We start from the raw sequence: 24,387 nt of genomic DNA on the forward strand, positions 1-24,387 counted from the left end.
GGTATACATTGATGAACAGGAGAGTCTTGGCTGTGCCCCTGGAGAGCTTACATTCTAGTGAGTTTTATGCTATATGTCATTTACTCCTCCAGGGAACCGTGGGGGGCTAGAGTTACTATCCTAATTTTACAGATAGAGGCTCAGAGAGACTGGGCCACTTGCCCAGGTCCCATGGAGAGAGTGGTGTGGCTTGGATTTGAATACAGCTCTGTCTGATGCCAAAGACTCTAACTCTGCACCCTGCACTATGAGAATGTGAGCAGAGAAAGGCCATACAAATGCAGCTGGAAGAAGACTTTGAAGGGACAAGAGGAGTCAAAGAGTGGTGATGTAAGACAGATTCAAAGGGCTAGGGAGGGAGTGCCTAAGGATTGAAAGGAGGCAGAGAGTTTTAGAGATTTTATTTAACCATGAATGAAGGGAGAGGGAGTCATTGAAAACTGGTAATCTAGTGCCTGTTTGTAAGCAGAGACCAGTTGCCAGAGCATGGGAAAGTATGGTCTTGACCTTGAGGAAGTGGTTACAATGTTCTTTACTTTGTGTATTTACATATCATTTGCATATGCAAATATTCTTTGTGAGCCTGTGCAAGGGGAATGGTCCTTATGAGGAAATTTCCCCAGTGATTTTTGGTGACAATTTACAGAAATTACCCCTACACACCAAATTTTCTACCAAGTAAAGTCTTACCTGAATAGAAAATCCTGAAAATAAAGAGTTAATCCCTAATGAACTACCCCGGGAAGCAACATTTACTCGTTTAGGTTCTCTCTGTATATCCATGCTGCCTATCTAATTTTGGACAATCCAGGGGACCGGTCCCCAGACCCTTCCCTTTCTTGCTATAGCACCCAGCCTGTGTGAAGCACTGAATGTGGTGTGCCCTACTTTATTCTTCACGCCTGCTTCAAGTCCTGCCCCTTGGTGAGTGAGGGTCTTGATAACTTGCTTAGTTTTCACTGCACTGAAATTGTAACCATATAAAGAAACCATGGAGTAGGAGAGAGAAAATATTAGTAATACTGTGATTTTAAGACAGATACCATATTTTGCCATGTATAATGCTCACTTTTTGCCCAGATTTTTGAGGGAAAAATAAGAGTGTTCATTTTACTTGGGTAGTACTAATTCCATAGCTATATAAATGTTTTTAGTTCTTTTATTTACGCTTATACATTAAACATGTAATTGTAGAAAGCAATAACGATATACATATGTCCAAAAGTAAATGCCAAAATTCCCTTATTATACAAAAACAACAAGTATCTAAATATAAATAAATAAAAAATTGAATTAAAAAAATTAAAAGATTTTTTTTTCCCTGAAAGTTTGGGCCAAAAACATGGGTGTGCATTATACATGGCAAAATACAGTAGTTATTTTGGAGTTTAATGTTTCTGAAATCAAATTCGCCTTGGCATATATAAATAAATAATAAATATGTAAATAAATTACAATTTATTATCCAAACCAGAACACTTTTGAGAGTGAAAGGGGGTACTATTAATAATTATGCTGAAACAACAGGAATAAACCAGTATTGTCATGGGCAAACCAAGAAATATGGTCACTGGACTTATAATTTTATACGTACATGTAATGCAGTTCATTCACTTGACATTATTTGTTAGGTGTCTACCATATGTGACATTGGGTTTATAATGTTCAGCATAGGACATACAATGTTTAAAAAGTAAACACAGCCCCTTTCATCTTGGAAGACCTCATGGTATAATGGGACAGGCATTTGATAAAAGGGGACAAGAAATAGATGTATAGTTACAAATTGCAGTAAGTGCTGTATTCGTTAACTGAGGCTGCCATAATAACATACCATGGATTGGGCGGCTTAAACAGTAGGAATTCATTTTCTCATAGTTTCAGAGGCTGGGAGTCCAAGTCACGATGCCAGAGTGGTTGGGATCGGGATAGAGACCTCTCCCGGACTTCCAGACTACTACCTTCTTCCTGTGTCCTTACATGGCAGAGGAGAGAGAGAGCTCTAGTGTCTCCTCTGTTTTTTATAAGGATGCCAGTTCTGTCTAATCAGGGATATACCCTTATCATCTTCTTTAACCTTAATCACCTTCTAAAAATTCTATCTCCAATACAGTCACATGGGGGTTAGGGCTTCAATATATGAATTGTAGGGGGGCACAATTTATTCCATAGCAAGTTCTCTAATGGAAAACATAGACTGTAAGTTCCAGAAGGTCAGAGGTTTTATGTGTTTTGTTTTGAGACAAAATCCCCATCTCATACAACCTGGCATATGGTAAGTGCTCAATAAATAATCAGTGAATTTAATTAAAGCAGAGAAAGGACATGATCTGATTTATAATTTTAGAAGAGAGATTAGAGGTCAACAAGGGTTGAAGTGAAGAGACTTGTTAGGAAGCTGTTGACAGACTTGTCCACACAACCATAATGGCAGCTTGGACCAGGATATTGGCTGTGCAGATTGAGAGATGTGATTAAATTTAAACTCTATTTAGGAGGTAGAACTGACTGCATTTGCTGATGTAATTGGATGTGGAGGAGGAGGAAGATGATGTAATTATAGATGAATTATATAATTACTTATGTAGGCTTCAGGCTTGGGCTATTAGGTGGATGAGGGGAAGACCAGAGGACAGATGGGGAAGCAGGGAAGAAAATAAAGAACTTGGCTGTGGACAAGGTAAGCTTATGGTGCCTAAGAGACATGCAAGTGAGGGTGACATGTAAGTAGCTGGATGTTTAAATCTCAAGCTCAGAGGAATGGAGTGTGTCCTCCTGCCTGAATCTTACCGTCCGTGGAATCTTATACTGAAAATAATCATACCTAGTATTAGTGAGCTTTAAACTTGTGCTGGGTGTTGAAATAAACCCTCTGTGTGCATTACCTCATTGGATTCTCAAAACAGCTATTTTTGCAATGTGACTTTTTTGTATCTATTTCACAGACAAGGTAACTTGATGCTAGAAGGTCAAATGGATTGCCTAAAGTCACCAACGCAGCAAATGGGAAATGTAGGCTTTGATACCAAGACTGTTTAACCCCAGAGCCTATATTCTGAACTTAATGACCTCCTGTCTTCCAAGAATGAGAGGTCTTGGATACATTTTCTGCTCTGCTTCTAAATTATCATGTGACCTTGAACCTCAGTTTGCTTACCAGGAAATGATGGGAGGTGATCCATTAGGTCCCCTACAGCTCTACTATACTGCAAGGCTGATCTCTTTCATAAATCCCATTTTTAATGTGAGTTTTCTGTAGGTGCCATTCAGAGATGATACCCAGCTGACAATTCATTTTGATGTGTATGAAAAGGGCAAATGTCTTTGAAGTGAAGACCCAGCACCTCGGCTTTCTTAATATGAATTCCAAGGGAGTAAGAGGAAAGCTCCTTAAAACAAATACCATTTCGGAGTGAGAAAATGTTCAGCATCTCAGATTCATTTTTACCATCTGAAGGATGACCTCAACGGTTCCATGGAGCCGAACATGGGGGTAGTGCTTGGGCCAGACACACAGCTTCCTCTAATGCCTATGCCAGGGTCTGCCAAACTGCCAAAGTTCCCCAGCTATGCTGTCTCAGTGACACATGAGTCATCCACCTGTTAGATGGCCCCCACTCTTCTGAGTGAGAGTATATTCTTTCCTCCAGTGATTCCTGGTGGCCCTGCATTTCAAAAAAGGACCCTCCTGACTTACCATGGGTCAGTGGTCACCCTTTTGAGGGGCATCTGATATGGACGGTCAATTTGAGTTTGATTGGGACATGCTAATGAGCCATTCATGTAGGTGGGATTTGTTTCTGATTAGATTAAACTTCTGAGAAAGTAAAGAAAGAGCCACTGATTAAAGACATAAAGAAGGAAACTCTTGAAATGAGTAAGTTGTTCATCTTCATATAGAAAAGCATAAATTAAACATAGTCCAGGGGATCTGCTCTGAATAGCGGTTGGATAGAGCAAGCTTTTCTGAATACACCGACAAAGAGAAGGCGCTCGTGGCGACTCAAAGGGACCTGTCCAACCAGAGAAGGCTTGGAACACTCCCAAGGAGGTAGATGGGCCAAGTTATCTGATAAAAATGACTCTCAGACTCTGGATGGGAAGGGCTTTATTTGGATTTTAGAAAACTGTTCCCCGAGTCTCTGTAACAGTCAAATTCATTCTCCGGTAGCACTAGTGATGGTAATGGGGCCAGAGATCTTAGTTCAAAACAAAGCCATGCTTAGAGTAGACAGAACACGTGTCAATGGGATCCTGATTTGGAACTTGGCCAATACTTTGGCCTCTGAGCATGAGGCTTCTATAGCTTTGGTTCTATAGAAATGTATGGACTGGGACTAGCCAGCCTTCCCAGCCTCCCTGGCTTATTCTGGGATTAGTGGGGCTGCCACAGGGCTGTTGTCTGTGGTTGTCTGATGAACCCTGAGCTATGCCTGATCTCTAAGGCCTGGCCTTTTCTTCTTCCAACCTGCCGAATTCTCTCTGAGTTTTCTTACCTCTACGGTGGTTCTGAATTTGAACCAGACTCTACCCTACAGTCTGCTTTGCCAAAGTCCTAACACCCTTCCTGCTCCTGGCAGCTTCCTCTCTGAGCCCTTGGGACTAAATCTACTCTTTGATAGCAGGCTAAATCTTCAGCCTAGTGAGGCCCTGCTTTGAGTCAACTCATCACCTGGATTTGAGAAGCTGTCACTTTCCAGACAATCTCTCCCCAGGCCTGGAACCTTCTGCTACAAAGTCCCACCCAATAGACTGAATCCCTAGTTGTCAGTGCTGCAGGGCCCAAGCCCAAGCCTCTCTGGCCACCATGGCTGTTTACACACTGGCAGATTGGATTAATGAGGGAAATGATCACAGGCTACAACAGCAAGCTCCAAACCCCAGAGGCCGCATGTCACTGAGCCCTGAAGGGTGGGAGGCTATCCTGGACAGCTATTCTCCACTTGGTGATCGAGGGACGCAGCTTGCTTCTCCTGCGGGTTCCCCATCTTTGAACTTAAGAGTATCCTGCTTTAAACACACAACAGGTTGGGAGGGAAAGGAGTAGAAGTGCTTACAGGCGTCTCACACTGGGTACTTGCCCGCCTTCGCTGTCATTTTCTCTCTCATTCCATTGATCTGAGTTGCTCATATGGTCCCTCCTGACCGCAGGGAAGTCTGAAAGAGATAGAGGAACACACAGGTATTAGTGAGCAACAGAAACCTGCTACCCTTGGAGACCACCCTCCTCCTGTCTCTGCTTCCCTAACCCCAGTATGTCCAAGCCTGACTTCTTCCTTTTCCTCATTTTTGTCTCAGGTCCAACTTAGCCTGAGTTTGGACAATATAAATAAGGTCTGTTGGCTGGTAGGAGATTTGAGATAATCACGAATAAACTCCCTGAGGTTGGAACTATTAAAGGATGCCTTCTAATCACAATGACCACATTTGCCAAGAAATCCTCATGAAATCTCCCATGAGGAAAAGAACTCCTGTGGCCCCAATCTTTATAGCCACAGCATCAGGGTCCAAGGAAAGCGGGGTCCTCTCTCCGTGACAGGGTAGCGTGCTGAGCTTGGTGCCCTTGCTGCCCCTGGCTTTCCTGTAGGTAAGCAGCTATTTCAACAAATCTCCAGTCCCTGCAAAACAGCCTTTTAACTTTGTTTTCATGAAAAGCTTCCAGACATTCCAGCCCAGCTGGTCTCTCCTTGGAATTCTGCCAGGTGACTCTCCCTGCTGCCTTCTGATAGCTGTGAGGAATCCCTGTCCAACGGGGAGGCTGCCTCAAGTGCTTCTTAACGCTGATCCAAAATCAGACCCCTTCAGGGACACCTTCCAAGAAAAAGCATCATTTTTTTCCCTTCAAGCAGCAATTCTGTCCAGAAGACTCTTTGGCAGGGTTTACTGTAAGAGGAGGGCTTGGGAAGCCGTATCCCCAGGGAGTGTTTTTCAGTGGGGCCTGATGGAAGACTAAGCATTGTCACACTTTAAAAATGTTTCTTTAAAATAACACAAATACCCTTGGAAACCTGAGAGAGCACCAAGTAAAATACAATGGGAATAATTCAGAACTAAAGCCTAACTCTTTGTCCTTCATTCATGCAGTAAGTATCTATCACGTGCTGACCCTGCTTAGGCCTGGAGGTTCCTTAATGAAAGCGAGGTGGCCGTGCACCTTCTCTGAGTCTGGCATTGCGGGCCCATAGACAACAAAAGGAAAAGCTCCATCTCGCTAGAAATCAGGGAGTTGCAAATGCAACTCACAAAGAGAACAAATTTCATATCCATTGAATTGGCAAAAATTAAAACGTTGGAAATGCCAAACGTTGGTGAGTTTGTGAAGCAGCATGCGTGCTCACCTGTGCTGGTGGGAGTGGAACTAGGGAACTGACTTTGGAAGAGTTTCACTTTTCCTAGGTAAGCTGACTGTGGGTATGACCTGTGCCTCAAAAATTCCACTGTAATGTAATTCCACACTGAGAGGCTCCCACTCTTCGGCACCAAGAGGCTTGTATGAGATTGTTCCAAGGAGCACTATTCATAATACTGGAAACAACCGGACTGCCAGCCAAAAGGAGAATGCCTAAATAAACTGCTGTGTATTTATACAATGGAACACGATCGTGATGAAAATAAATGAGGCAAGAAGCAAGTTGCAGAATGCAGACAATATGCTTCCATTTGTGTAGCATTCAAAAACAGCAAAAACCGAAACTGAACAGGTAGTTTAGGTTGATGGCAAGGAAATTGTTAACAAAATTCCAGATAATGGATTACCTCTGGGGGTAAGGAGGAGCACACAGAGATTTCTAAGTCCTCGTCAACATACTGTTTCTTAAGCAGGTGGTAAGGAAACTGTTGCTTGTATTATGTGTCTTTAAACTGTACATATGCATTTCACACACACAGAGCAATTGTAAGTGCTGTGCAAGGGGGAGTACAGGTGCCGTGGGAATGCATAGCAGAGGCATTTAACCAAATTTAGGGCAATAGAGAAAGTAGATAGGAATTAGCCAGGCAATTAGATGGAGGTGGTGGGGAGGAGATTCCGGTAAAGGTGATGGCATGGGGAGGGTGGGGAGAAAGCCAAGATCATGGTCTGTCTGAGGAACCATAGAAGTTGGTGATGCTGGACCGTGGAGGGTAAAGTGAAGCTGCAGTGAATAGGAGGGCCCAGACCTCAGAGATCTTGCAAATCACGTGAAGGAGTGTGATCTATGGAGACCAAAGGTTGCACCTGTGGGAATGAGATGCATTTTGGAAGGAGGTTGACTCAACCTTTTACTTCATTGCCAGCCCAGCTCCTCCTCTACCTCCCGCCTGTGACCCTGGCTTGCTAATGGCCCCTGACCTTTATCTTAGCCTTGTCCAGATTTGACCCCGCTTTCCTCCCTATTGCCACGCTGGGCCAGGACTAGGGTGAGATGGGCGAGGTGCCTGTGGCGCCCTGCGTGGTATCTTTGTTTGCCTGCGTGTCTGACCTGACAGCCACTCTGTGAATGACTCCGACCTCCTGCCAGCTGTGCTCAGACCTCAGCTCAGCCTCCGTCCTCCTCGTCTTTCTCCCCCCCACCCCCCACCCTCTACCCCCGCCTGCCTGGTTTGGCTTCCTCCCCTTGTCTCGGCATTTCACAGCCAAGTTAGGCAAAACAGCTACACATAAAAAGATAATTAACAACATGAGCCAAGAAATATGGACCACATGAGTGGTACAAATTATATTTGAGGAGTTTGGAGGAACAGAGCCAGGGCTTTGGATGGATGGGGAGCAGGAAAGGCTTTCTGGGCTAAGGGAACAGTGGGAACATTTTGCCAAGAGCAAAGAGCTCATTAAAAGTCATAAGGAGATAAAAGCTGGAAAAGATTTGTGATCTTAAGCTGGGCACTGTGGCTATACAATAGAATGCGGAAGTGCGACTACCCCCAATCCCTTACCCACAATAAACATTAATAATAAATTATGGCATGCTATTTCCACTGAGCCCAGAGAGAGCCTCAGAATCATTCTCAACATAGTGCTTCAGAGAACATTATCAAGCAAATGGATTTAACACAGGAGCACTGTTTGCTATTCCCTCTATAGACTACAGAGTGATCACAAGTCTCTGAGTAGGAGAAATCGTCACAATGTATATTTCTTGTTGGCTAGCCTCCAATGTCTCCCTATTTTACAACTCCCAATTTACAACTCTGCCCATATTTTCTCAAACACTGGGCATCAGTTGAGCTACTGGCAGGAAAATTTGGAATCACACAATGAAAGTAGAAGGGATCTAAGGCATTATTGAGTTCAGCTCCTCCATTTGGCAGCTGAGCACACTGAGGCTTAGGAGGGAAACACACTTATGTATGGAAGAGGCAAACCTAAACTCAGCCTTGTGACCCTGACCTTGTACCAGCAGCTCCCAGTCCTGGGAAGGTAAAGGAACCTGACCTCTAAGAACCCACTGCATGCCTCTCTCTGCTGGTGGGAGCTATTCATACATCATCTCTTTTAAACCTCCCAAAGTATCATTATTCCCAATAAAAAGGCAGCTGACATCCAAAGATTGGTCCAAATCAAAGGCTAAATCGGGATAGAGGCAGGACTTAAACCCTCTCTACCAGCGCCCAAGACCTGCATGCCTTGTTGTAGTTTTCAGGTGGGTGCTTCAAGCATTTTCCGAAACAATCACACAGTCAGGGGCCTCTGGGAAAAGCTGGTGGCGAGTGAGACGTTACTGCGTAACTCTTGTTTATCTGTTTCAGGTTCTGGGTCACATCTGGGACCCAACAGCTACTTTGTGGGCTAAAGCCAGCATTGGCAAGATTGGGGGCTTTCTCTAGGGCAGCGATGTGCTGCGAGAATTTTTAAAACATGCAACACCTGGCTATTTCATCAGGGGCACTGACCTCTCTTCCCTTAGATTGTCAAATTTTAAAAAATGACAAGAGCCAACACAACAATAGCCGCCTAGTGTGAATGAATCAAAATTATACTTACTTATTTTTGTCAGATCGGCAAAAAAAATATTTTTTGGTGTGCTGCAGAATTTTAGTAATTAGTTTATGCATGCCATGAGATGAAAGAGGTTGAAAATCGCTGCTCTACAGAGTTCTGGGTTCCACAAGAAGAAGCTGCCTGCTATTGCCCATGCTCATTTGATGACTTGCTAGGTTTTATGACGTTAATTTAAGTACTGCAGCCAAAGTAACTCTTTTTGGTTGCTGCAGTACACACTTAAATGTCAGAACTTTGCTGAAAAACCTCTTGGGTTTGAAGGAAGTCATTGTGTTCAGTAAAATCTAGCCACATTTTATGTTTATCACCTTTATTAGAGGATCCCGCCAAGCTACTTAAAACCACCTCTCTATATAGTCAAAGACCAGGGCTCTTAGATTGCTGAAATCACTCATTCAGGTAACAGTTATTGAATATGGAGTAGATGCCTGGTGCCGGTGTATAAAATGTGATCCTTGTCTTCCTGGAGCTTGTAGTCTACTGATGGGTGGGGAGATGGCATTGAAAGAATAAATACATAAATAGAAGTATTGTGAATGAGTGTTATTAATAAAGAGGGAAGGGCACGAAAAGTATTTAAAGGGGATCTTATTTAGATTGGATGAGTCAAAGAAGGTAGTATCTGAGCTGGGTAACAAGGTGGGGGGAGTGGGAGACTATTCCAGAAAGATGGAAGAGCAGATACAAAGATACAGAGACAGGAAAGAACTTGGTGCGGTCAAGAAACTTGTGGACCAGGGCCCATCCAGAAGCCACAAGGTCCAGCCCTGGGCTGACATGCTGTCAGGTGTCCTCTGTGCTTATAACACTAGCATGTGCCTCACTTGTCATAATGAGCCTGGGCACAATCACTTTATGTAAAAATAAGTTGTGCCTCTTGGCAGCTGCTTCCTGTGCCTTGTGACTTCACCTGCCTTCTTGGGTACTGGTCCCTGGTCTTCAGTTCTCAGCCACCCCTTTGCTACCCACCGCCCCTACCCTCTCTCTTCTTGGCATCTCCAACCCCCTAGAATTTGCAGTGTTAAGCCATCATTCTTTCCTACATCATTGTCCTCCATCAGCGACTTTTCTTCTCTGGCACAACTCTTGCCGTCTATAGCCTCCGTCTAGCTTGGGTCTTCTTACATCACACCAGCTGTGACACGTGTCCCAGGCCCAGTCACCTCTCTCGCTCCCCTCCCTCTGCCCCTCCCAAGCCTCCGTGGAAATTTCCCAGTGTCATTCTCCTTGCGATCCAAATGCCGGTGATTTCCTTTCCTGTCCTTTGTCTGCCAACCATGAGAGGGTCTCTGAGAACAGCTGTGAGTAAGACTCCTAAGAATCTCTCTCTCTCAGCCATTGGTCAGCATCAGCAGGAGCTGCTCATCACCCGGGGATGGGCGAGCACAGGCTTTCTCTTGTTTACTTCAGTGTCATTGGCCAGGTCCCAGAAGTGCTGGGGAGCACATGCCCAGTGCCCAGAAGCTGCCAGGAGCCCAAAGGCTGTCACCCTCTCCACAGATGAGCCTTTTCACAGAAGAGAGGAGAGGGGAGATGACGCCTGGGTTAACAAGTGCTCCCAGTCTCCAGAGGCAAGGGGAGACTCTGGAAGGCAGCCCATCGGTCGTCTGTGGGCTTCAGCCAGTTATGTGAGTCCTCTGCTCCCTGACAGTAGAGATGTACAGGAGAAGCCAAATAGTAGCAATTATAATGGTTATTATAAAGTAATAATGGGCACCGACTGGGGGCTTAGAATGTTCCCAGCACTGCGGGCCCATGGCCCAGAGCAGGAGCCGCTGTCCCATGCGTCTCACAGACATGAGGTTAGGGAGCCTAGAGTCACCACTCAGCTGGCACAGAGCAAGGTTAGAGCTGACCCAGGTGTCCTGTCCCCACTGCCTTGACTGCAACCATACAGTGCTCACACGGAGGCAGGCGCAGGGTAAGAGCTAGCCTCACATCATCTCCCTCTTCCACGGGGAGAAACTGAGGCTTGATAGAATCACCTGCCAAAGGTGACACAGCAGCAGGTGGTGGCAATGAAACAGGGCTCCGGTTCCCACTGGCTCCACAGCTGTGCGTTAGAACTCCACGTGGTGCTCCCATCCCGCCAGACGTCCTCTCTCCTGGGCACCACTTAGCACATGTCCACAGCAGGATCTGGTGAAGAGCTTAAGAACATTTTGAAAGAGGGAAGGAAATAATTAAACAGCAAGTACTAGGGGCTGCGGTCGGGAAAGACAGGGCAGGGACCACAGAGCACAGCAGGCCACAGCCTGGTTGACGGGGCACAGTGCTGTGATGCTGAGCTGACACCCGGGGGATGGGTCAGGGGAAGCGGCCGGGGTGGGGCATGAAGTTGCGGGTGTTGGAGCCCAGAGGTGGGGGGAAACCCTGGCACTCTGGAGGAAGTGAAAACATTTCAGCGTGGCTGTAGCGCAGAGAGCATGGGGAGGCAGGCAGGAGGCCGGAGGGGCAGGCAGCGGCCAGGCCCCGAGGAGCCGCAGGGGCTGTGCTGGGCAGAGCGTGGTGCAGGAGGCCGGTGATCCTCTGTACCCCTTCGAGGATTCCGAAGGCTGGGGGTGGAGACGAGACGGGAGGAGGAAGGCAGGGGGAACCAGTTTGGAAGCTGTTGCAGAGTCCAAATGAGACAGGACTTAGTCTGCACAGGGCAGTGGCAGCAGGATGGGGAAAGGGGAAGATCCAAGGGCTCCACAGTGAGTCCCCACGGCTCCTTTTCCTGTGTGACTAAGGGCGGGGGGGCGGTGCCACTGCCACCCTTTCCGTACGTGTAGCAGAATCACCCACTCTACAGTGAAATGGAACCGACTCTTTGAAAAACAGCCTTCGTAGTAAAAGAGATTTGTTATGAATCATGCTCTATATTTTGTTGCTGAAATGTGTCAAGTAATAGCCTCTGGTTCCGGTTGCAAAAAGAATAATTACCCCGAATCTTTGTGTTGTCAATAACATGTTCACAGTATTGACAGGCTTCCATTGAAAATCTAAGCAAAGTGAATCAGAAATCAGCACAATTCCCACAACGTATAGGTCCTGGCAAGGAAGGTGCACGGTCTGGGGCCTTCCGTGACTCACAGCCCTGAGCCTCAGGACCACCCTGGGTGTGGGGACACTTTGAAAGCAGGGTCATCCTGGGGGGAAGCATAGGGTCTTTTTTAAGTTTTGGTGGGTGTCAGACAGATCCTTTTGTCATCACTACCAGCTGTGTGGTCTCCGGCAAGGGACAGCCATTAGTCTTAGTCTCTTCAGTTGGATTTAGAGACAATAACTGCCTCACAGGGTGTTCTGGAGAGTCTGCTGTATAATTTGTATAGTAATAGCTGAAATTGATGGAGTGCTTATTATGTGCCAGACATTTTTCTAAGTACTTTGAATATAATAACTTTAATCTTCTCAGTAATTTCATGAGATAGGTACTTTTATGATCCCTATTTGAGATGAGAAAACTGAGCCGCAGTGAGATCGAGTGACTTACTCAAGGTCACATAGGTTCTAAGAAACAGCCAGGATTTGATCGCAACCTGTTTGTGCATAACCAGTACGCTACACTGCTGCCCTGTAGGCACAGTCCAGGGCCTGGAACAAAGCGGATGCTCAGTGGGAGTGCTTATTTTCTTTTTATTATCCCTAAATAATATGCTAAGTGCAAGACAAGCTTAGAAAGTGGTAAATCAATAAATTGCCTTCCAACTCCCACAGCTTGTAAGGACCAACTGGTGTGAGATAGACTGATGGAAGAGAAGGAATTCTCTTCCTAAATAACATGTGGAAATTAGGCTAAATCTAAAGTCTACCTTACCTTGGATGAAGACATATGGTTATTGATGGATACGTGTTGTAAGTACAAACATTGCCCACCCAACTGTCCAGTTAACAATACCTGACAAGTGTCCACTGTTTTCCACCAAGAGACCCTGATTGCTTTCCCGCAGAAGCCTCATTCATTGGCTCTGACCAAGCATTTCAGACTTATCCCACATTTATTAAGTATCAACCATTGATCGATTGATCAATTGATTAAGCATCAATCTTTTATTCATCCAACAAATATTTACAAAGCACCTATAGACACCAGGCCTTGTCTGAGGTGTTAGAAATGAGAAGTAAATGAGAGATGATAGGGCTCTGCCCTGTAGGAACATGAGCGAGGGAGGCAGGCTGACCTATCAGCAGGTAAGTTATGACATCGAGAGCTTAGAGGGCCAGAGGAGGAAGCAATTGGCTGGGCCCCAAGAATTGAGCAAAGTCCCCACAACAGAGGGCACATGTGGACAAGGTCTTTAGAGAAGATATTTTTTCAGCTGGAGAAGGAGTGGGGAGAGCATTCGGAAATCATAAACAGGATGGACAGAAGCCTCAAGGCCCAGAAGGGTGTGCACGTTCCAGAACACCGAAAGTTCAGAGGGGCTGGAATGATTGTGGCAACGGCTCCAAAATACTGTTCCTTGATGCTCAGAATGCAAGGTCATTTTTAAAAAATTCAAAATCAAAGTGCATTCATTTGAAGCTCCTACTCACCCATGACATTGAGAAGTTTAATATCCTTCTTCGCAGCGCCCTCTTCCTTTTGTCTTATCAGAATTCAGGGCCCAGGAAAGAAGTAGAAGGGTGCCTGCCCTCTCCCTGTGGTGCTCCCCAATCCTTGTCCAGGCCCGTGTGGTCCATGTAAAGATGACATGGTCCGTGTAAAGATGACAGTCCCTGCTGGTCCCTCCATGTCAGCGCTGCTGCTGAGATCATTATGAGGGTTTTGTTAACTTCTCCTGTGGGGCAAGGAGACCCCAGATCTTTGGTCACAAAATATCTAGTCTCTTCTTTGGAGGGGTGAAAGGGATGAAGAGAGAAGGTCTGTTGATTATTTTCTGGGAAATCCATAGCAACAAGAAACAAGACACAAATTAATGACCCAACAACCTCCTTGAGTAAGAGTGAAAATAAGGTACAGCTCGCTTCCTTTGCAGACAGTTGTCTGGAGAGACAAGGTGAAGAACCCTGGATTCATCCATGCTCATGTTGAGTGGTCACCTGTCGCCTGGCTCAGAGGCACAGAGGTAGGTCTGGGGACTGATGAGTGGCTCTGTGTCCCCTGCAGGTGTGGCAGTGTGGTGGGAGCGTGGAAGTCCTGCCCTGCTCTCGGATTGCCCACATTGAGCGCGCCCACAAGCCCTACACTGAGGACCTCACCGCCCACGTTCGCAGGAATGCCCTCAGGGTGGCTGAAGTCTGGATGGACGAATTTAAAAGCCATGTCTACATGGCGTGGAACATACCCCAAGAGGTAGGGAGCCCCCATGGGATGGGTTTATTGGGGTATGGTGAGAAAAAACAAACAAACATGGGACTAAATCCTTCTTCCCATCGATCAACCAGAGTCTTGTTTACTATGCTAGAGTGGACTCAGCCCCAAAATATGCTCCATGTTGAAGAAAGGGGGCTGACGATGAGCTTATCCCCACCCCTATTCCTGGTCAGCATACTTGAAGGAGGCCTCCTTTCCAGACCTTAGTGTCCTCATTATGAATGAGAAAAGTTGACCAGGTAGTTCCAAGGTTACTTTATGTTCTCAGGTCCTCAGCTTCTCTGACATTCGGTGTTTCATGGTCCTGACTTGGAAGTATACCAGTCATCACCAAAATTCACAGAGTGCTCCTTAATCTCCCTATAGGTTGGATCCAAGTATCTCCATCAAGTCTTTTTTCTTCTTAATCCTCACTTGCAGATATGTTTACTTATTTTAGAGAGAGAGGAAGCAGGGAGGAGAGAGAGAGAGAGAATGAAGGGAACATCCATGTAAGGAGGAATTAAGAAAGAAACATTTATGTAAGAGGAATTATTGATCAATTGCTTCCCATACATGCCTCAACCGGGTATAGAACCTGCAACCTTTTGGTGTATGGGACAATGCTCCGACCAACTGAGCCACTGAGCCAGGGCCATCAAATCTTTGATCAAAGAAATAAGGAATGTCCACATGGCTTTGGGATTTCTCGAGCCACAAGGATGGAGGTGGGATACACTCCCACAGGGGCCCTCAGGAGGAGGGAACTATTCTGGGCATTTTTTAGGCTGCTTCTAACTTTCACAGAACCCCATCATTGCTTGCCACTGTCCTCTATCCCTCTAGTCACCTACACTTAAGTAGTGCAGGAGAGAAAACAATGTCTAGTCAGTTTGTTCAGGCTTGTCATGTGTTATATGGAAATGACTTTGGACTACTGAGTTGAAAGAACCCAAGAGATGCCAGCCACAGGATCCCAACCTGCTCGGCAGCCTGTCTGCCTGGAGATCGTTGCTTATGTTGCATTCTATGTGAGTTGGAACTGTTGACCTCACGACCTCCTTCTTTACTCTTGAGGCCATGACTTCCCCTTGGGAGTTCTTTAGAATGCCTCAGCATTCTCTTCCTAATAGGGAAATGATTGGTCTTTGCTTCAAGTTTCCATATGAAGGCCCTGTTTCCCGATCTCTCACCTAAGCTAATGTTTCCTGGCTGAGTGATCAAATAGGATGGGCTACGGGGACAAGCTTTTAGGTAAATCACCACCACCACCATCACGGAGGTGGGGGGGTGGCTTGAGTTGTGCATATTCTCACCACCAGTGAGATTTCAAGATTTCAGCATTCGGGAGGAAGGATGAGAAGCCAATCAGTACCAGTTGGAGTGCGCCCAGCCCTAATGAACCAGCCCTGGGATTGCATCCCTGACAGTGGGAGTGTTTCTAAGGAAACAGTGGTACCTTCTGGACCCATCTGTGGCTGTGGGCATTGGATCACAGTGTTCTGGGAAGCCTGCTGTGCCCCGCGGTGGGTGTCCTCTGATAGAACACTGTTAGGAACACTTGGAAATTCCCAGGAGCCCACCAGGAAGGCGTTGTAGGTCCCCAGGCTCTGCTAAAGGACTAAAGTCTTGTTCATACTTCTGCTACCTTCTCTCTGTATCCCAAACACAAAGCTTCTCTCCTAATTGCAGCTGCCAGATGTTGAAATGCATAGCAAATCCAATGAGAACAGAGTGAGTTAAAAATAATTGGAAAATTATGAAACTCAGTGTCTGTCTGTGACTCCTCAGGAGGATAATTCAAACCAAGGAAAGCGGGGTCAGTGGTGGCGAATACCAGAAAGGCAAAGGAGACGTTGAGTGTCCAGGATAAAGTTGCAGGTGGAGAAGAAAGGGGGTTAACATGTTTCCTGAAAATCTGTCTATTGACCCTCTTGTCTCCTTCTACATCCAAATTCCCTCTTACACCTCTTATCAAATTTCTGGGAAAAGTCAACACTTTTTCACTTCCCATTCACTTTTCAAGTCACAGCCCAGTAACTTGACAGTCATCATGGACATTGTAAAGTCTTTAACCTATAGGATCCCACCTTTTCTGGTAACTCTATACTCCCTTGGTGCCATGATTCCACACCCCAGAATGTTCTTATCTCTTTCCAGTTGCTCCTAATCATTTTTGGGGCTCCCCTTACTTCCACTGGTTGCCTAAGTGTCCACAGGGATCCTTCCTTGGCCCATTGCATTCATTATCATTGTGCACCATGTCTCTGGGTAGTCCCTTCCACTCTTGGGTTCTTCACCCACCTTTCTGTTGACAACTGCCTGATTAATGTCTCGAGCCCTGACTTCTGCCTTTAGCTTCAGACTTACAGCTGGCAGCTTCTCCTGGGTGTTCTCACAAGTGCTTCACACTGAATCTGACAAAAACAGAGGACTTCTCCCCCACCCCCAAGTCTGCTCCTGTTCTTATTCTTTGTTTCAGTTCATGATACCACCATCTGCCCAGACATATAAGCTCAAAACTGAGCATCTGACTTTAATCCTCCCTTTCCTCGAGCTCCATTCCCAGCCCATGAGGAAGCCTTCCGCCGCACTCTTGCCTCTTCTCATGTCTGAACTCGGGCCTTGCCTCTTCCTCCGCAACAGCCTCCTCCTCGATGCCCTGGCTTCAGGTTTATCCCCCTCAAATCTGTTCAGCATTTATCCCAAGTTATCATTTTTAAAACTCTCAGTGACCGTGTCATTGTCCTACTTAAAATTTGTACGTGATTCTCCAGTGGTTGACACAGATCTAAGCTTCCTCTTTCACCCGCCTCTCCAGCCCCAACCCCCAGTCCTGTTTTGGAGTCTCCCCAGTTTGCCTGGGCTGTGGGAGCTGCCTGCAGCTCCCTGTGTAGTCTGTGCTGTCTCACCACTGTGTGCTTGCCAGTTTCATCCTCTCAGCTTGGAATTCCCTACCCAAAGCCTCTTCCCCAGCCTCCACCCTTACCAGTTCCCCTCCATCCTCTTACCCTTGGCTCCAGTGGCCTGTCCTCTTGGGGAGCTGGCGCCAGCTGGGGAGAATGTTCCTTTCTGCATGGATGTCTCTGTGATTGCATCACCGCCCTATAAAAGAATGTTCTATTCTCTGAAAGTCTCTCTCTCATATACCAGAGGCTCTCAAATCTGGCTAGATTGAAAATCACTTGGGCTTTAGCCCCAGAGATTATGACTTAATTGGTTTGGAAGGGGACAAGGGATCCTTTTATTTTTCGAAAATTCTTCAGGGATTCTAACGTCCACCCAGGCTGAGAACTACTCCACTAGACCATGGGCTTCCTGAGGACAGATTTTGTTATTCATATTAGTGTCACCATGCCTAGCACAAGGCAGGGCACATGGTCAGAACTCAGTAAAACCTTACTAATGCTTATTAACAAATGAATCTGCTGGCCATGTGTATAATCCCTTCCTCCTTTAGTCAGTGGCTCCTAAAAGCAGATCTGCAGACCAACTACAGCAGAATCCCTTGGAGAGCTTTAAAAAAAATAATAATTTCTGGGTCTCATCCTCATGAGTAGATGTGTAGTGGTGCCAGAATCTGTAAAAAGTTCTCCAGGTGCTGGTTTGGGGCAGCCAAGTTTGGGTGACACTCGTTTAGCTTATTATGTTCATTTTTCCAAATTCACCTTTAGCATCACCTATTCCAGGAAGCCTTCCTTGACTACATATTTCCCTTTCCCCACCATCCCAGCTGCCCCACACCATGAGATGGACTAAGGGCCCTTCCTCTGTTGTCCCTTAGCATTCTCTCTTCCCTAACATGCTTCATACTGTGTGCGATCTGTTGACTTGTCTAGATCTTCCAGATTCTCCTTTCTGGCAGACTATGACTTCCAATATGGATACACAGTGCTTAGGACAGTGTCTAACATACGGTAGGCACCCAGTAAATATGAATTAAAAACAAAGAAGAGAGAGGAAATGTAGGTGCTGCGTGGCCTCCATGTTTGCCCAGCTGCCCTTGATGTGGTAACGTCCCGATACCATACCTTCAGCTCAATCACAAGCACATCTGCGTTCTATTTACTTAACCTTTCATCTCAGCTGCAGATGTAGAGCTGGAACCCTCAATCCTGCCGCCTGTTTTGAGAATTAAGTTAATATCTGTAAAGACTTGGATCAGTGCTTGGCAAATGGAAAGCACTAGATAAGTGTTAACTCTTGTTGATGCTGTTGCTGTGCCTTCTGCATTTGCACCCAGCTTTAAAGTGCCCTTGCTGGGCAGTCACCCTGTCCTCCTGCCTTCTGTGCTGAGTCCTCCTAGGCTGTGCGCGGAACAGGAGGGCCCCTCTCCCTTGCTCCCTTACCGCGTCCAATCTCAAGCATTTAGAAACCCAGAGGAGCCTCCAGCGCTTGCTTCCTTCTACTTTTTGTTGAAAATCAGTTTGCTTTTCAACAAACAGAAAGTCAGTGTGCAGCAAAGCATTGATATTTTCTTAGACAGGGTTCGCAAACTCTAGACCTGCTCCTGCTTCTTCTTGCCAGGAGACAGGCTGAGCACCAGGGATGGCTCCCCATGGTGCTTAGGAAACGGCCCTTCTTTAGGCCTGGCTACAAGGGATTGTGTGTGGCCGCACACACAGGCGGGGGTACTGGACAGCTTCTTGTGTTGCTAAGTGTGTTAGTTTCTTAAGGCTGCCAAAACGAGTTCCTACAGAGTGGCTTCAAACAACAGAAATGTATTCTGTCACAGCTCTGGCGGTTAGAAGCCCAAAATGTACGTGCTGGCAGGACTGTGTCCCCTCCAGAGACTCTCGGGGGGGGATCTTTCCTTGCCTGTTACAGCTGCTGGGGGCTCCTGGTGTTCCTTGGCTGGTACATCACCCCAATCTCTGCCTCTGTCTTGTGGCCAAACCTCCCTCTCCTTTCTCTTAAAAAGATTTAGGCTCACCCTAAATCCACAATGATTTCATCTCAGGGTCTCTAATTAATTATATCTACAAAGATCCCATTTCCAAATAAGGTCACATTTGGAGGTTCAGGCAGGCAAAAATTTGGGAGACATGCTTCAACCCACTCCACTACGTATTCAGCAAAGGAGGAAAGATGCGTTTATTGATTTTTAATAAGAGCCAAGGTGAACTTCTCTGAGAAAGTTTGCTTATTTCTTAATTTCTGCCCCCTACTCTGAAAGAGCTTGATGCAGTTTACAGAAAACACAGTGCAGAAGTGCTGAACCATTAAAATGGAAAGGCTTAGGTCAGTTAACGAACAGGAAGAGGAAAGGGTCACGATATCCAGCAATATCAGCTGAAGAAACTCTGAATCTGGAGTCTCTTGGAAGTTCAAGTACAGGTGGACCCCTGACAGGTTATAATTCTCCCACCTTCAATTAGGAGAGAGACAAACTTTCCCTTGATCCTGACAGTAGAAAGAAAGTTTTTCTCATGGGAACAGAATTTTAGGGAAACACAAAGACTTTCCTGAGGCAAGCTCTTCTAGCGGCTCCCAGTAAAAGCCAAGGCACAGTGTTAATTTGTCTCATATAAAGGCAATTATAGCATGAAAGGGGAAGGCCTGGGCCCAGGTGCATAGCTTTGTGATATAAGGATAAAGTGCAGACAAGTTTAAAGGGTCAGTACTTAACAGAGATCCCTTGGGGTGGAGGTGGGGGGTAAGCTGGTTACATTTATTGCCAGTTGCTATGTTCACCACTTCATAAATACCGTCTCAACTCAGGCTCATTAATGCAGTTCAGATGAGGTGCTTGGCCACAGGCACAGCGATGAGTCAAACGTGTTTCCTGATCATAGGGGACCAGGGTCCAGCAGAGAGGCCAAGTAGCAGTTGCTGGGAGGGCGCGGGGCAGAAGCAGAGACTAGACAAATTATAGATGAGTTCATCAAGAAGTACTCGCTGAAATTTCTCCCGAAGACCTTATATCTTCAGGCTGTAGTAGGTTTAAATTTTTATATTATCTGAACTCTGCTGGGCAAAGATAAATGTATTTCTTCTCTATTTACATTTTGTTTTTACACAAGTGCTCATTGTCTGATATCAAAAGCTTGTTACAATCCTGTTCTGATACATGCAGCAGCCCTCTTTGTGGTTTTCCTCAGACATTTCAGACTTACACTCTGTCAGTTTCACTATCTTCCCACCCCCAGTTCCTTGATCCCCAGAGCTGACGCTGGAACCAGAGTGTTGGCACCGCCACCCCGTGGACCGCAGCGTCCGCGGGAGCGCCGTGCATCCCCGCCTTCCTCTGTCTCCGCTCAGGGCTGCTGTCTCATCTGATCCCACAGTCCCTGGCTCCCTGGTGTCATCCCCTGAGAGTCAGCGAGTCTCCATTCTCTGCTGTGGCAGCAGCTGTTTCTCAGCTGACTGTGTGCCTGGTGCAACAGCCGGCGTGCAGGCCCAGACGCTCTCGTGCTCTCCACTTTGCTCTGGGACCGCCAGAAACGTGGGGGCTTCCCTCCCCCCACTCAAGGGAACATTCAGGCCCCCATTACTGCTCCTTGCCTGCCGCCCCTTGATGGCTCAGGGACCACCTTTCTGATGCACCTGGGACGTGTGGGGCACAAGTACTGCCTATGCTAAGACCCTGAGCGTAAAGAGAGAGCCCGCTTCTCTCGTGGGGGCTTGGCCTCAGGCAGCAGGCGGGAAGGCTCTTGCAAATTCACAGGGTAAGGTTAAAAGTACACACTCCAGACCCAGGTTGATTGGGTTCAGCTCTCAGCTCCATTTATTAATGTGCGACTTCGGGTGGTCACCAAAGAGGTCACTGATCCTCTCTTTATCTTAACTCCTTGTCTGCACCTAATTCATAGGTTTAAATGGAATGATATACCTAAATATAAATAAAGCTAAGTATATAAATATAAACATATGCCTGTCTCATGCAGAACAAAGCCGAGCCCATTGTTATGTAAGTCTAAGCTGCCATGACTATTAGGAATAGTATTAGAATTAACGTTATTCCATCCTCGACTCTTTTCCCTCCCACCTCCCTCTCCCTTCGCGACTCAGAATCTCTCAGCTTCTCTCCTGAGGTAGGGAAAATCTTACTCTGACTCTATTCCTCCCACTTTTTTCACCTACAGCCAGACTACAGATCTCTTTTTTGTTTGTTTAAGATGTAAGGTTTGGCATCTTTATTTTCAGTGCCCCCTGACGGCAGTCCCCATCAACCCTGACTTCATGTTTCATAGTCCAAATAGGGATGTTTATGAGGTTAAGATACATGTAAGGACGTGTGAGTTAAGTTCCCACTGTCCCTTCATTGGACAGCCCCCGGGAATCCGGGTTGGGGAGGTCCGGGGAGAAGCCATGCCCCAGTGGTGGCTGCATCTCTGCGTTTGCATCCCTGTGTAGGACTCAGGAATCGACATCGGGGACATTACTGCAAGGAAGGCTCTGAGGAAACAGCTGCAGTGCAAGACCTTCCGGTGGTACCTGGTCAGCGTGTACCCAGAGATGAGGATGTACTCAGACATCATCGCCTACGGGGTGGTAAGGAGCCAGCCCCTCAGGGCTCTGTCCAGCCACAGACAGAGAGCAAGCCCAGGGAGAGTCGGGGAAAGGGGGGAAGAGCCTCTCGGCCTCCCACGCGGGCCTGCGGTAGACCTGTGGCCAAGAGGCTGGCTTCTGGAGCAGCACGCACGGCAGCCTTTGCTTTTATAGCACAAACCTCTCCAGTCACTTAGAAGAGGCGCTTAGCCTCTCCTGAATAGTCCTAAGCAATTCAGCTCTAGCCCCAAACCTGCACATTCCACTCAATAAAACAAAAACCTGCACTTAGGTTAAGTTTGTGAGGCCACATAACAAGCACCCATTGTTCCCCAAGCGTGGGTGCCTAAGGTTCTCTCAACCAGCCTGCATGACTCTGTGCACCCAGAGCCTCCTGAAAGGGGTTCTGGGAAATAGAACCTTCTTGAGTTTGCTGTGTTTTGAGGGATACTTTAGTACTGCTTGTTGATTGGCACAGAGCAGTTCCCCTGATGGAGGCAGCAAGATGGAGGGGCACAGCACAGGGCTTGGATCCAGGCAGACCTGGTTCTGGTCCTGCTCAGGGCACCTGCCCAGCAAGTGTCTCAGTGTCCTATGGGCCTCAGTTTGTTCATATGCTAAAGGGGTAGAAGAAAGTATAAGGTATACACATGTATGCAATATCTAAGGTTAAAAGACTTTGAATGTGATAAACTCTCTCATTCTTCCAATATTGCCAGGACCATAAAATTCTTACAGCATTTTAAATGATACCTCATTGATTTGGGGATATCTTACTTGATTTTTTGCTGACTAAACAATCACATAGATTTTCTACTGAGAGTTAAGCCCTCAAAACTACCCCTAGGGCTACCTACCTCACCCCATGTTACAGATGAGGAAACAGAGAAGCAAGGTGACTTGCCCACTTGTACACAGGTACTCAGCAGTGACCTAAGTGTAAAACATCAGCTGCTAATATCAGTTCTCCTCTTTGGAGAGTGTCCCCTCAGACCTTTTTGATGTCCCAGGATGAAAAGTTGAAGGAGAGCTGAGGCCTCTACCTTTACTGGCTTGTGCTCACGACTGAGTTCAAGGCCTGTCTCCGCAGGAACGTGGTAGGCTCAGCCTCTGCCTGGGAGGCGAGGAATCCTTGTGTAAGAGTTGGCCTCAGTGTGCTCTGTGGGTCTCCCAACTGTAACATGCTGGGATTCTAATGGAAGCAGAGCTGAGATCCCAGGAACTTCTGCTCCCTGGAGAACAGGCTGTAGGAAAGTGTCATATTCTCTCACAAGAGTCCCCATGGCACAGTTGACATGTCCTTAGAAAATGGCCCAGTGGCCTCTTGCCTCTCTCCACTTCTCAGGCTGGTATAACTGGCATGTCTGAAAACTCCTCGGTTGCTGCTGCCTAGCAATTACCTGAGACTCAAGATCCTGTCATCACCATGGAAACACATTGGCCTGTGAGGTGCCCATTAGCCCCACCTACCTCCCCAGAACCATTCTGAGGACACAGTTGCTACTGGTGCACCAACACTGACTGTGCCAAGTTATATGTGCTGCTTGGCCATTGTTGGACCCAGTCCAGAAAGGACAGTTAGGCTAATGTGGCTCCAGAGAAACTATTGTCCCCAAACCTCTGGGAGCCAGGGCAAGCTTCTGGACTCATGTTCTCACCAAGCTCTCAGTTGTAGCCAAACAGTATTAGCCAAATTCAGCCAAAGATGCAGGGAAAGCAGTAACAGTGGAGGTGTGTGCATGCGGCCACTGCAGTTCTGGGCCTTGGCAAGAGGCATTCTTGTTTTCCAAGCAAAAGGGTCCCCTCTGATGACCACATATAGCAGGATGAACATGGAGCGTTCTCACCGCCACGCCCAGCCCCCTGGGGCTGACAGAGATCTCTGACCCCGGCATGTCCACCTGCGAGCCCCTGCTTAGGGTCCTGCCAGCCTCCCCCTGTCCCTGCCTCCTCCTCAGGCTCGGCTCTGACTTGAGCAGAGACATGCTTGGTTTTCAGGGAGCATAATGAACTCTCAGTGAGGGCAACAGGGTGAGGACGGGCAAAGCAGGATGCAGCCGCAAGAGCAAGAGCATTTGCTGGTGATTATTTTTATCCTGAAATGGAGAGACCAGATGTCTTCTCAGACACAGAGTTTCTTGTTCCCACTCCCCGCCCATGCCCAAACTACCTTGCTCAGGTCAAATAACCCCCTGGGCCTGTCAGTTGGGCCAGTGTCAAGTCTATATAAACCAGTCCATTAATCCACTAATAGGTCCCGCTAATGGCTCCTGCCAGCTGCAGGCTGTGGACCTGTCGTGTGGGCAGGGGTCTCCCCTTGGTCGTTGAGCTCCATGTCTGGGAGACAGAGTGGCTTTGGATTACTTCCAGCTCTAGTGCTCACAGTGGAGATGAAGTAGCATCTAGAAACAGACATGCCCGGCTTCTGAACATTAGCTTTGCTACTTAATCACTGTGTAACCTTGACAATTTACAAAACCTTAAAGGTCTAGTCATACTGTTTCATGGGGCATCTTTCTTGGTCTCAGGATTGTCATCATTTACATGATAGAAAGACCCTGGAATTTGGAGACAGACAGACTCCAGCTCTGCTACTTGTCCAGCTATGAAGCCAATCATTTGGACATGCCATTCATTT

At 46.8% G+C, this 24,387-nt stretch overlaps 1 protein-coding gene across 1 annotated transcript in view; it reads left to right on the plus strand.

The window, feature by feature from the left end:
• GALNT18 (polypeptide N-acetylgalactosaminyltransferase 18) overlaps positions 1–24,387 on the plus strand; it is a 316,297-nt gene that overhangs the window by 247,031 nt on the left and 44,879 nt on the right. Inside the window, exons 7-8 of the mRNA XM_054586100.1 lie at positions 14,073–14,258; positions 21,615–21,752. Coding sequence (XP_054442075.1) covers positions 14,073–14,258; positions 21,615–21,752 — 324 coding nt within the window. The remainder of the gene's footprint in view (positions 1–14,072; positions 14,259–21,614; positions 21,753–24,387) is intronic.

Source organism: Pteronotus mesoamericanus, unplaced genomic scaffold (genome assembly GCF_021234165.1).
Source record: "Pteronotus mesoamericanus isolate MK-2021 breed Mesoamerican mustached bat unplaced genomic scaffold, CSHL_Meso_final contig_90, whole genome shotgun sequence".
NCBI classification, from domain to species: domain Eukaryota; kingdom Metazoa; phylum Chordata; class Mammalia; order Chiroptera; family Mormoopidae; genus Pteronotus; species Pteronotus mesoamericanus.